The sequence below is a fragment of the Callospermophilus lateralis genome, chromosome 12 (assembly GCF_048772815.1).
Source record: "Callospermophilus lateralis isolate mCalLat2 chromosome 12, mCalLat2.hap1, whole genome shotgun sequence".
In the NCBI taxonomy this organism is placed as follows: Eukaryota; Metazoa; Chordata; class Mammalia; order Rodentia; family Sciuridae; genus Callospermophilus; species Callospermophilus lateralis.
Window position 1 is genome coordinate 29,103,216 of NC_135316.1, and position 13,854 is coordinate 29,117,069.

Consider the following 13,854-nt stretch of genomic DNA (forward strand, 5'->3'; position numbering starts at 1 on the left):
CTAAAGGAGCAACCAAAAAAGTGGGCAGAGAACCAGGAGAGTAGAAAGTTATGGGATGGGGGTGGGCACAGAAAAAGAGATAGGAATGACAAGAGTTTGGTCCTTTTCAACTTTGTCTAAAGTTCTCAATCAAGTCAATGTTGGCTTGCCAAGGAACACTAGAGGGAACTGACAATGAGGATTGAGTCCACCCACAGAGGAGCATAAGAACAGATCAATCAGAAACCTATATCTAAATAAGCAAAAAAACTGACCTAGGTACATGGAAAGTCAAGACTACATTGAAGAATAAAAATCATCAGGAGCAGGTACTTTATTATTTGTATTTTGTAATAAGCAAATCCAATGCTAGAAATGTCATTCAGTATTGTTCAAGTACTTCTTGTCTATCTGCTCAACTCCTTTTGCCTCTTTCAAATCCTGAAAATGATACTCTTTTTTCACACAAAAAGGTGAAGACCCTTATTAGACTAACTGAATAAGTGAATTTTCAGTAAAAATGTCTTCAATTCCCTCTTTAAGAAAACTGTAGACTTTTCACCAATCTTAAAGGATACATATCACAATATGAAATAATCCTTTTGTCCAAAGTTTTGCTCTACCAAGTTATTAGCACTTCAAAAGTTTTAATGTAAGGTCTCTCTTCCAAATTAGAAGTTGTAATAGTAAGTTATGTCTGAAGATCCTTTTCAGTCCTAGATGCCTATAATTCAGAAATGGAGGAAAACTTTCACAGTATCTACAGTGAAGAGATTCAATAATCTTCCAGTTAAACTTAAAACATAAATAGAAAGTGTGAGTAATGATTAAGTCACTTCCATAATGATGTCTCTAAATTGCAAAGAAAAAAAAACTACTCAGGTTATAACGTCCATTAAAAAATTATTAGTTTGGGGGCTGGGGCTCAGCTGTAGCACACTTGCCTGGCATGTTATGAGGCGCTGGGTTGGTTTCTCAGCAATACATATAAAAAAATAAAATAAAAGTCTAACAACAACTAAAAATATGTTTTTTAAAAATTATATTAATTTCAGTAAGTGAAGACTCAGCCAAAAAAAAATGGGTGGTGGAGGCAATACAAATGTTGAAATTTACAAAGCACTTTTAAATTTGAGTGATGGTCTTCTATGACACTAAGTAAAGCCCTTCGCTCCATATCAGCAAGGTGATGTGCTACATCCTAACCCAGTGCCGGCCCTGATTTCAGGGACTGGAGTCGCCCCTCGCGCTGCGCTAGTGCCGGCCGCCTACCTCCCTGTCGCCGCGCCACAGCCGCTGCTCCGACACCGGGAAGCCAGTCTCAGTGAAGATGCGCTCCTTGAGGTCGCGCGCGGTCCAGGAGGCCGGCACCGCCACTGTCCTGCAGCCCACGCAGCCAGGGAGGACGGTCACGCGGACCCACCTGCAAGGAAGGCAAAGGACTCTCAGGGGGACCACGTGGAGAGGACCGGCCCCGCCCCGAGTCCACAGAGCGTGCGGGTCTCGGGCACCGAACCCCCACGCGGCCCTCGGCCGAGCCCGGGCTGGTTACCTGTCCCCCATGGCGGGCGATCCCGGCCGCGGGGCCCGTGTCCGCCCCCAGCACCAGCGCCTGGTCACCGCCAACCGCGCAACACGGAGAGGCCCAGAGCGGGCCCCGAGGGCTGGATCCTCATGGCGCAGGGGGCGCCGCCGCGGTAAGACTCCGCCGCAGCCGGGGGAGCTAGGGCCCTAGCGAGATGGAAATGCAAGAGGAAGCCGCGGCGGAGGAGGAGCAGATCTAGGCGGCAGCGGCGCGCTCCAGAACCGCCCGGGCCCCTGCAGGCGCCGCCCGCGGGCACGCGCCTTGCCGCCCGGACCGTTAACTAAGGAGATGCCCCGCCCCGTCCTTGAAGCCCCGCCCAACCGGGCGCGACCCTTAGCGGAGGAGCCGCCTGTTCCCGCCCTCCAAGCCCGGCTTAGTCCAACCAGAACCACTAGCTGAGTAGCCCCCCGCCCCCTCCTCCACGCTTCGTACCTCTCAGCAAATCACGCCCCACTGCACGCAACCTGTAACTGAGGATCTCGCCGGGCCCCAGCCTCCAAGCAACGTTTAACCCAACCCCATCTGAAGATCCCCGGCCCCGCCCTGGCCCCGCCCTGGCCCCGCCCTGGCCCCGCCCCGGCCCCGCCCCGGCCCCGCCCCGCCTAGCCCAGACGTCTCTCCGCAGCCCTAACCTCAACTCAGGGCAACGGTATTTTCGGAATGTACTTCTAGGGAAGAGATACGTTCCCCCTGATAGTTGAGCAGTGTCTTCAAATGCAGAACTAGACGTTTGTAGACTTAAATCATCTTCTTCAACTCTAATACTCTGATGGAAGCATTTCTAAATAAGATTAACTGTAGCCTCAGGCATGAAAGGGAAATGCTGTGGTTGCAGAATACAAATGTCTTACGTGTATTTATTTCATGTTTGCTTTTTTTTTAATTTTTATTTTTTTAGTTGTCCATGGACCTTTGTTTTATTTATTTATATGCGATGCCGAGAATCGAACCCAGTGCCTCACACATGCTAGGCAAGAGCTTTGACACTGAGCCACAACCCCAGCTCCTCATGTTTGCTTTTAAAGCACAGAAGTAAAATCAGTCATTCAGTTTGCCCAAGGAAAGACAGCCAGCAGCAAAGTAATATATCCTACGATATGCTAAAAACATAGATAACTTATTTTGGTGGTATTATCTTACATCGTTGGTAGTCTAAGTCTTCCCACAGCACCTGCAAGCTCCTGGAGAGCAGGACCCAGCTAATGGAATCGCCCTTAATTATAATTAAAGTTGCCTAGTAATTGGCAAGTGTAGGGGGCTTAATAAGGCTTCAGTGAATACAGGCCCGTCCTTTGGCTTATTTCTTATAGGTATGGATAACATCTATTAAGGCAATTCAAAAGCTACATCATGAATAAGTAAACTTGTATATTTAAACACCCTGAATAGAATAGAATTTTAGAGTGGACCCAAAAAAAAAAAAGTAGTATAAATTGAATTACCATTTCTCTCCTCCCAAAATAACATAATTATGCAGAACTCATCATTAGCAAAAACTACATAGTATATCCTTACAGCTCTCCATTCCTGTCTCTTAATGTAGTTAAAAGGGAAAGTGATATAAGTGATGCTGGTCTTTTCCTACTTGGCAGACAGTAATAAGTGTGTTCAGTCAATTGGAGGAGAATATGGTAATTCAGTGTAAAGATCAGGCAAAAAAACTCTCATGGACAATTACCTACTTCTTTAATCGATGAGTATATGCAAATAAATATATTAGAATATCAACAAGTGGAAAAATGTGAGCTCTTGTCTATCAAATAACATCTCCATCTCTAATATCTCTCCCAAGTAACATGTCCATCTCTATCTATCTTTATTATCTCTTTCTGGTCCAAGCACCATTTTCAGTCTCCTATACCTGGAAACTCAGCCCCTGCTACACTGTCACAGCACTCACAGAATCCAGGACAAATCCTTTGATTAAAATATTTTAGGGTTTGTTAGATAAGAAAAAGAAATTTTGATGTGCTATTGCACAACAGTTAGTAAAAACCAATGGTAGTTATTAAAAACCAATAAATATATGTTTAAAGAATAAAAAATAAATCCAAAGTCTCTAATTTCATGCTTTCATTATAGGGTGACCATAGATAACGATAATGGACTATATATTTCAAAAAGCTAGAATAAAGGATGTTGAAAGCTTTCATCATAAAGAAATGATAAATGTTTACAGAGATAAATGTTTGACCTGATTTCAACATTATGCAATACATGCATGTATCAAAATATCGCATGGTTCCCCATAAATATGTTAAAAAAAAAACTTCAGAGTAAAACTTTCTTTTTTTTTCACTTATTTTTTTTCTTTTTTTTTATTGTTGGTTGTTCAAAACATTACATAGTTCTTGATATATTATATTTCACACTTTGATTCAAGTGGGTTATGAACTCCCATTTTTACCCTGTATACAAATTGCAGAATCACATCAGTTACACTTCCATTGATTTATATATTGCCATACTAGTGTCTGTTGTATTCTGCTGCCTTTCCTATCCTTTACTATCCCCCCTCCCCTCCCCTCCCCTCCCCTCTTCTCTCTCTACCCCCTCTACTGCAGTTCATATCTCCCCCTTGTATTATTTTTCCCTTTCCCCTCGCTTCCTCTTGTATGTAATTTTGTATAACCCTGAGGGTCTCCTTCCATTTCCATGCAATTTCCCTTCTCCCTCCCTTTCCCTCCCACCTCTCATTCCTGTTTAATGTTAATCTTCTTCTCATGCTCTTCATCCCTACTCTGTTCTTAGTTACTCTCCTTATATCAAAGAAGACATTTGGCATTTGTTTTTTAGGGATTGGCTGGCTTCACTTAGCATAATCTGCTCTAATGCCATCCATTTCCCTCCAAATTCTATGATTTTGCCATTTTTTAATGCAAAGTAATACTCCATTGTGTATAAATGCCACATTTTTTTTATCCATTTGTCTATTGAAGGGCATCTAGGTTGGTTCCACAGTCTTGCTATTGTGAATTGTGCTGCTATGAACATCGATGTAGCAGTGTCCCTGTAGCATGCTCTATTTAGGTCTTTAGGGAATAGACCGAGAAGGGGAATAGCTGGGTCAAATGGTGGTTCCATTCCCAGCTTTCCAAGAAATCTCCATACTGCTTTCCAGATTGGCTGCACCAATTTGCAGTCCCACCAACAATGAACAAGTGTACCCAAGTGCACTTGTTGTTGTTTGACTTCATAATGGCTGCCAATCTTACTGGAGTGAGATGGTATCTTAGGGTGGTTTTGATTTGCATTTCTCTGACTGCTAGGGATGGTGAGCATTTTTTCATGTACTTGTTGATTGATTGTATGTCCTCCTCTGAGAAGTGTCTGTTCAGGTCTTTGGCCCATTTGTTGATTGGGTTATTTGTTATCTTGTTGTCTAATTTTTTGAGTTCTTTGTATACTCTGGATATTAGGGCTCTATCTGAAGTGTGAGGAGTAAAGATTTGTTCCCAGGATGTAGGCTCCCTATTTACCTCTCTTATTGTTTCTTTTGCTGAGAAAAAACTTTTTAGATTGAGTAAGTCCCATTTGTTGATTCTAGTTATTAACTCTTGTGCTATGGGTGTCCTATTGAGGAATTTGGAGCCCGACCCCACAGTATGTAGATCGTAGCCAACTTTTTCTTCTATCAGACACCGTGTCTCTGATTTGATATCAAGCTCCTTGATCCATTTTGAGTTAACTTTTGTGCATGGCAAGAGAAAGGGATTCAGTTTCATTTTGTTGCATATGGATTTCCAGTTTTCCCAGCACTTTCATTCTACCAGTTTTCCTTATGCTCTCTCCTTGGGAGCCAAACAGGATGTAATGACAATGGAATCTAGGGGTGGGGCTGAAGACAAAGGAATGACCTCAACCAAGAGTTCACAAGAAGTGAAGGAGATTCTACTAGGCAAAGAGGCTGGTCAGAAGACGCTTTGAACACCTGGAGCTCAAAGTGTCCTTGGGATAGATTTTGAAGGGTTAGTTAGATTTTGGAAACACTTATTCAATCATTCAGATAATATGTATTGCACTGCTATAGGACCCTCAGTGGACAGGTCTCAATGGTGGGGATACATACAGTGAACAAAACAAAGTTCCCAAGTAGTTTAATGGGTAGAGAGTTTCAGTTTTACAAGATGAAAAAAGATTATGGAGATGGATGGTGTTACACAACATTATGAATGTATTTAATATCACAGACTTGCACATTTTAAATGGCTCAGATGGTAAATCTAGGATTATGTGCATGTTACCTTAATAAAATAATATTTTTAAAGTACTTCAGAAACAGAAAAGGAGTTAATGAGAAGAGCTGCCAAGGTTTGGTGCGGGTGGCAGCTAGAGGGCAGGCTGTAGGCTAATTATGATACAGGTCACATCACCAACCAGACATTTAATACTATACCCTGGCTGGCAGTGACAATAAGCTGCCAAAGACGTCAAGGCCAGGAAGAGAACAAAGATGAACTTGAACAACTAGTACCTGAATGAGGCAAAAGTGATAAAATATGAGCACTAATATCATAATTGATATTAGTGAAGGAGAGACCTCAAGTTCTGTAAGGTTTTGTGTTCCTGTGTAGAAGAAAGATTTCTAAAGTATGTTATCTAAATAAATGATAGGATTATTTCATTAAAAGCCATCAGTGAATACAAATGAGTTGAAAGAAAGAAAAATTCAATCAGAATCTAACTTCCAACTTAGTGAGAATCTTAAGGAGTAGAGGGATGAAATGATTTTCCCAAAGTCAAAGTCACATAGCTGAGAAATGGTAGAGCCATACCTGGAACATAGGTCTGCTTCCAAATAGCAGGCCCTTTCCAAGATGGAATGGGCTAAACTGGTGGTAGTTATTAAAAACCAATAAATATATGTTTAAAGAACAAAAATAAATCCAAAGTCTCTAACTTGATGCTTTCATTCTGAGAAAGGAAAACAAAAATAAATAGATGAATAATGTATGAATTCCTCCTATGATATCAGATAAATACTATTTATAGAAAGGGGGGGTATGGAGAGCAAGATAGAAAAGCAAAGAACACAGAATATTATAGAATACCTTTCTGAGAATGGACTTTAATTAGAGGCCTGAATAAAATGAGATTGCACAAAGAAAGTGAGAAGAAAGCAAACTTAGAGCAACCAATGTTGTTCACACTCTGATCATCTTTGACCTGAATGGGTACCATCATATCCCTACCCTGTCAGAGACCTCTAGTTACTTCCTCTCCAATTCATTCCCAATCTATGATAACATCAGATTCAGATTTGATATCTGTTTTTTGTAATTTATGGCTTCCTATAGCCATAAAGAGTTCTTTGAGAAGAGATGCTTGCTTAGGAAATATTAAGAAGGGTGGAAAGAAGGATGAAAGGAAAGAAGTGGAAGGAGAAAGGGAGGGAGTAAGAGAAGGATCAGGGCAGAAAGAAGGGAGAAACAGGAAAGCGCATCTGGAAAACATAAAAAGGCAGAAATAAATAAGTTCATATATTATTTGGAGTTCTACCACTATGTACATTTTTGTACATTGCCATTGCTGTAAGGATTTTAAAATATGTTTGCAGTTTTATCATGAGTACATAGCATCTTCCAACATTTTATCATTGTATAAACCTCATCTCTAATTTCTGCATAATATTCCACTGAGAAGAAATATCTTGATCTACCTAAAGTGTTCACTTTATTATTTCAAAATGGAACACTTCAATAAATATCTTGGTTCATTACTTTTAACACTGTCTCCAATGAGAAGGAAATTTTCAAAACTAACATGTTCTAAGAAATTTTTACCTGAGTCTTTTAACTCATTCTGCAGAAACAGATTCTCAAGTGCAACAGTATGACATCAAAACATTAGGCCCTTCATTAAGATTGAGTCCATACCAATAAGCCATGGAAAGGCACGTACCACTTGGTAAGCCTTTTTTAAAAATATATATATATTTTTTAGTTGAAGATGGACACAATACCTTTATTTTATTTATTTATTTTTATGTGTTGCTGAGGATTGAACCCAGTGCCTCACATGTACTAGGCAAACACTCTACCACTGAGTTGTAACCCCAGACCCGAGTAAGCCCATTTCAGTTGTGGAGAGAAGCAAATACAACTGATTTACTGCACAAGCTGAACTCCACAGGATTGAAGCAGAAAACAATATTAGTCCTCCTCATGATATCCACATTTTAAGCTGCTTTTCTCTCTCTTCTCATCTCTGGATGAAATATCGGTCAGAAACTCAAGTCCCCATCATTCCTGAATGATGAACTTCTTCTAGTCCCTAAAATGAACTTATTTTAGTAACTGAAAAACCTATCTTGGGTAATAAGTTTGATCCAATATAAAAATCATTAAATAACTACGAGGATCCCTTCACCCTGATATTCTCCCTTTACCCTCCCTCCATTCTCTGTCACACAAATTTGTGTGGCCTGCAGTTTTAAAGTATAGTGTGTGTGTGAGAGTGAACTCTCCAGTAACAGGGCTTGGTAATTTTATGTGTCTCACAGCATGTCTTTTATCACAGGGAATCAATTAGTCATCCCTTCTGGTGAACGTTCACTAGTAACATGAAGACAAAAGTAGAGCTAATTATTATTCCTTTGTATAATGAGTCAGCATTTTACAAAGATTCCTCAGGCAGAAATATTGAGGCTAACTTGGAAGAAGAAAAGATGTAAAATAGGAATAAAACCAAGAAAAAGATGTTTCCATGAGATTAAGAAAAGCTTTAAGAAGGAATGGGCAGTGACAAATATCACACACGCATAGGAATTGACTATCATTGGCTTAGTTCTGTGCTCTAGAACTTTCAAGAATTTTCCAATGACTAGTATCAGGTTCAAGTTATTCTGCATGGCATGAAAGGTCCACTGCAACTTAACCACCATCAGTCCTGTGGGATTCTTGTAGGTCATCCACATAATACACTCTGTTTCCATGACCAGCTGATAACCATACACGACATTTATGGAGTCTTACTATGTGCCAGGCACCTATCAAAACCCATCTGTGATTTAGCTCACTCCCTCTTCCCAACAATCCCATGAAGTATATGCAACCTCAATTTTCAGATAAGAAAAATGAGACTAAACATCCTACCTATATTCTCAAAGATAATACATGGGAAAAACAGGATTTGAGCCCAAGTAGCCCAATCCCAGTGTCAAATTATGAAATAGTGAATGTTAAGCTATAAGGTACTGCTCCCTGTTGTCTGTCTAGCCCCATGCACTACCTGGGTTGTCTCCACCTACCTGCATCTTCTTCCCATCACTGTTCATCTGATAAATCTCTAAGTCCTCAAGCAAGAACCACCACTCCCACAGCTTGCCTATATGCATCCATGATCTTTCTATAAAATTTGTTTTTACATTGGTATTATAGCAGATATCACAGTTTTATTAATTCTAATTAATTTATATTCATTGCAATGAAAACTCTTTCACATCCCTTTTTGTATCTTAAAGGCTTAGCACAAAGAAATAGGTAACAAATATTACCTAAAACATGAGACTTGAATGAATGATTTCATATGGATGAATACTAACTTTAGTCTTGACATTAGTCAACAAGTTTCTATTTTGGTTTTGGTTCTATTAGACATTCTTTTGGCTGCAAGTAACTGATTGCCTGACTAGCAATAGCTAAGCTGATAAGCGTTTTTTGTTTTTTTGTTTTTTTCTCACATGTCACGAAGTCTGTGGGAAAGACATACCTCAACAATATCAGGACCAGAGTCCTGGTGACCTTTTGTGTCTTTCTTCCTTTGTCCTAAAAGGCTAATACAACTTACTCTACTGTATTCACATCAAATGAAGAATTCAGTAGGAAGAAGGGGAAGAGGGAGAATGTCAGTTGCAACTGTCTATTTTATCAGGGAAACAAGAAGTTTCCCATTAGACTTCTATTTCTCTCGTATTGGCCAGAACTTTATCACATGGCCACCTCTAGCTGCAAGGAAAGCAGAGAATATGAATTCTTACCTTTCTAAGCCTCTATAATGGAAGGTTTCAGCAAAAGAGTAGAGATTCATGAGTAACTATTGGATCATCCAACAATGTCATCTACATCATCGCCCTAATTTACTCAATAAAATTATTTTAAAGTGTCCACAGAAATATTAGAAAGCAACAACTAGTAAGTTTTAAAAGCCTGCTAGTAACATAATCAAAAGGTCATTTTAAAAGGCTATTAGTGAAGGAGGATATCTCATGCAAGTAATTTTTCTCTGCCTTGGAATGGGAATTTGGGCAGATCCCATGTCTTTTCTGTTCATTCTCATTTAATGACAGTCTTGAGGTCACTTTAAATTCTAAAAAAAATAATATTAATCCTATGATTGGAACAAGTATAGCCAGTCATAAAATAAAATTTCTAGCTTCAATCTCCATTCAGAGATTGTATCTGCCCTTGTTCCTGCCCATAGTTCCTCTTCCATGAAGGAGTTATGAGAGTTTCTGCTCTTTTGCTGTTCCCCCAAATAGTTACCTGCTATTTGACCCTACCCAGGTCCAAGTTAGAAATATGGAAAAGAACCATAGGATAGCTTTAAGCCCTGTGGGTCTCTGTCAGGTGATCAAAGCTCACCCTTCCTCTCATGCAGTCTTTGGAAAGTCTTACCACTGAGGACCTCTGTGGACCCTGCTAAGTACATTTTTATATCTGATGTTCACTTGTGTCTCCTTACACACCTTCAGACATTCCATATCACCTCCCACGTCTTGTTGCTGGAGTCCCTCTTCCCCACAAGAAGACCCTATAGAAGAGACTCCAAACCTCCCCATCTCTGATGCACTGCCACTTGGCTCAGGTGTGGTCTGTGGAAAATATCCTTACCTGACAAGGGTCTCTCATATCCCTTACCTGACAAGCTCAGGCAGTACAAGCCAAGGACAGTCCAGCCACCCCCTCCCTGCTTCCTGGGGGTGTTTTAGCTTCAGCAGACCTGGGCCCCTGGGAGTCTGTGGTTCACCAGGCCTGGTGAAGGAAATAACTCCCCTCTACTCTTGTCTACAGCAACATCTATGACCAAAAGAAAAGAAAATCTCTACAAAATTTCTCTCCCTGTCTTCCCTCTGCCTCGAATGTTCCAGAGTCATCTCTGCTCTTAGGTCCTTTATAAATAGTGTACATGAGGAGGGATTTGTCAACCCCCCAAAACTGGTATACAGTATCTACTGTCAAAAGTAAAGTAAGACACATTTTTGTTTAGAACATATTTTTTTAATATTTATTTTTTAGTTTTCGGTGGACACAACATTTTTATTTGTATGTGGTGCTGAGGATCAAACCCAGCACCGCGCACATGCCAGGCAAACACGCTACCGCTTGAGCCACATCCTCAGCCCAAAACATATTTTATCTTAGATATACATGAGCCCCTAGTACTTTGTTCCTTCAAATTTTTTAAATTGTGGTAAAATATATAGAACATATATAAATAAATTTGTTCTATATATATAAAATATATAGAACAAATTTACCATCTTCACCATTTTGATATATAGTTCAGTGGCATTAAATAAATTCAAAATCTACAGCAATTACCATCATCCATCTTCATAAATCTTTCCATCTTGTAAAAACTGAAACTCTGTACACATTATACAATAACCTGCCATTTCCCTCCCCCAGCCTCTGGCAACTGCACTCTACATTCTTTCTCTATGATTTTGATGACCCCATGTACCTCATATAAGTAGAATCATACACTATTTGATTTTTTTGTGGCTGCCTTAATTCACTTAACATAAGACACTCATTTTGTAACATACTTCAAAAAAAATTTCCTTTTTTTAATTTTTTTTTTTTTTTTTTTTTTTGGTACTGGGGATTGAACCCAGAGCCTTGCACATTCTAGACAAGCACTCTCCCACTGAGCTAAATCTCCAGTCCCCCAAATTTCCTTTCTTTTGAAAAATATTCCATGGTAAGATGTATTCTGCTTATCCATTCATTGAAAGTTTTGTATGGTGTTAGTTAAGGGTTCAACTTCATTCTTTTGTACCATTTGCCCGGCACTCTTTGTTGAAAAGATTGCCCTATGCCTATTAAATGGTATTAGCACCCTGTCAAAAATCATTAAGAATTTACCTCCTGGCTCTTTTTTTCTATTCTAGTCCTGACTGAACACTGTACTGATTACTAAAACTTTGTAGTAAGTTTTGAAATTTGGAATATGAGTTCTCCAACTTTGTTCGTTTTATTCATTTTGGATATTTGAGGTCCCTCAAGATTCCATGGAAATTTTAGGATGAATTTACCTATTTGTGTAAAAAGTATCATTGAGATTTGACAGGGATTGCATTGAATCTTTAGATCACTTTGGAGAATAGTGACATTTTAATAATATCAAATCTTCCAATCCTTGACCATGGGATGTGTTTCCATTTATGTATGTCTTTTTAAGTTTCTTTGGGGAATCAAGGTTTTGTAGTTTCATTGTAGAAGTCCATCGGCAATTTTTTTTTATATTAAATACATATTTTCCAACTCAAATTGTGTTCTCATAGAACCCCAAAGAGGAAAGAATACAAATAATATATCGATCAACAATCATATGTGCAACCATATGTACTTCACCAATTCACAGTTCAAACCCCAACCACACATCAGAATCTGGCTGTTTAAAAAACACCCCCCAGCTTCTTTAAGGCTCCCACTTTCATATGCACAGAGATATGAAATATGAAGTAGAGGTAAATCCTATGAAAAAATATAAGGGGCAGAGGACTAGAAAATTATGTGGGTCAGTGTGCTACAATATAAGGTGCCAGCTGAGAAGGGGACCAAACATGTGGGGGAAAAAAAAAACACAAAGGAAGCAGAAGGATGCTCTTGGGGATCTAGGAGACATGATCTTCACCCAATGTCAACTGTAACGATCTTTGATTTCTTCTCCATAAAAGGGAAAATAAGCTATTCTAGTTCATTCTCCTTAACTTACTGCCACAATTTCCACATAAAGTACTTAGAATTGAGATGACACTCACATCAGAATCCTACCTGCTACAAAATTTCTACATGGAATATCAAATTTTCTACCCACTGCAAATTTTGACATGAAAGATCTCTTCTAAAATCAAAGTACCTATTTAATTGAGGCATTCTTCAAACTGATGGATATTTTTGTACAATACTGGCTTTTGTTTTTAAGTTCACTGGGTACTATGTCTTTAAGGGGGGAGCACTACATTTGTATCGATAGTCTTGCAAGACAGCTGGTGTGTGTGAGGTGTGCGTGTGCTTGGGCATATAGAAAACAACTGTCCCATTCTTTTAACACACTATGAGGGTTCATGACTCTGAGCCATAATGAACTGCTACCACCGATGGAAACTGACCACAGGACTTCCCACCCTGTGTGCACAGAGGCTACACAAGTGCAGTGGGCGTCTGTGAAAGCCTGAAATTCCTCGTACAGTCTTGGCAGGACACTCAGAACGGTCAAGGGAAAAGACAGCAGGTAGCACCCCAGATCCAAGACAGCAGGACTGAATATGATACTACATGGTGCCATTAGTAATACTTCTTACCTCATCTAGCACAAAGCCGAGCATCTCTATGCTTACCTCTTGGACCTTCTTCCCTTCCTTACCCTTGAGTTCCTAACCTCAGTGTTGTTAGACCCCCTCCATGCAGCCTCTCATCAGATGCACTTGAACTTGAAAGAACAGAGAAGTGCATTCTCCCACATCCATTTCATTGCCTCTCCATCAGGCTCTCTTGAGGCTTCCTGAGGGCATTCCCACACCTGCCCTCTGTCTCCCCAAAGCCCTCGATTTGCCATCTGCTCCCCACAGAGGCACCACCAGCATCGGCTTTCCCTTCCCCTCAGGCCTCTCTGGGAGTGAATATTCAGGTACAGATTCCATTTGGACAAACAATTTTGAGTTCAGAACATGATTACATGTGAAATGAGCTGGAGACCCAACACCTGAGAAGTATGACGGAAGACTTGCAGGTGGCAGTCAGGGTCTAGTAGAAAGTACACAGAGAACTAGAGCAAAATCAATGTGAATAGTGAACTCAGGATGAAAAGTCATGAACCAATGGCTTCTCGGTGTCACTTAGAGTGAAAGTCAGTGAACTTCGCCTAACAAACCCATAGTGATCAATCCCTGCTCTGTCATGGCCTCATCTCCCCTGGGCTCCCTGTTCCCCCAGCATCCCTGACATCATCTCCCCCATCTCTATCACAGTCACAGTTGGCACCTTCAGTGTTTGAGCATCAAAGCTTGCTCCCTGCCTGAGAGTCTTTGCACTTGCTGATTTTCCCCTGCTTGGCCTGATCTT

The 13,854-nt window shown here is 40.2% G+C and overlaps 1 protein-coding gene across 1 annotated transcript in view; it reads right to left on the reverse strand.

The window, feature by feature from the left end:
* Sacs (sacsin molecular chaperone) overlaps positions 1 to 1,592 on the reverse strand; it is a 48,017-nt gene extending 46,425 nt beyond the window's left edge. Inside the window, exons 1-2 of the mRNA XM_076872070.2 lie at positions 1,532 to 1,592; positions 1,252 to 1,402 (exon numbers count right to left, since the gene is read on the reverse strand). Of these exons, the coding sequence (XP_076728185.2) occupies positions 1,252 to 1,402; positions 1,532 to 1,542 (162 nt within the window). The 5' untranslated portion in view covers positions 1,543 to 1,592. The remainder of the gene's footprint in view (positions 1 to 1,251; positions 1,403 to 1,531) is intronic.
* Positions 1,593 to 13,854: the final 12,262 nt, after the last annotated feature.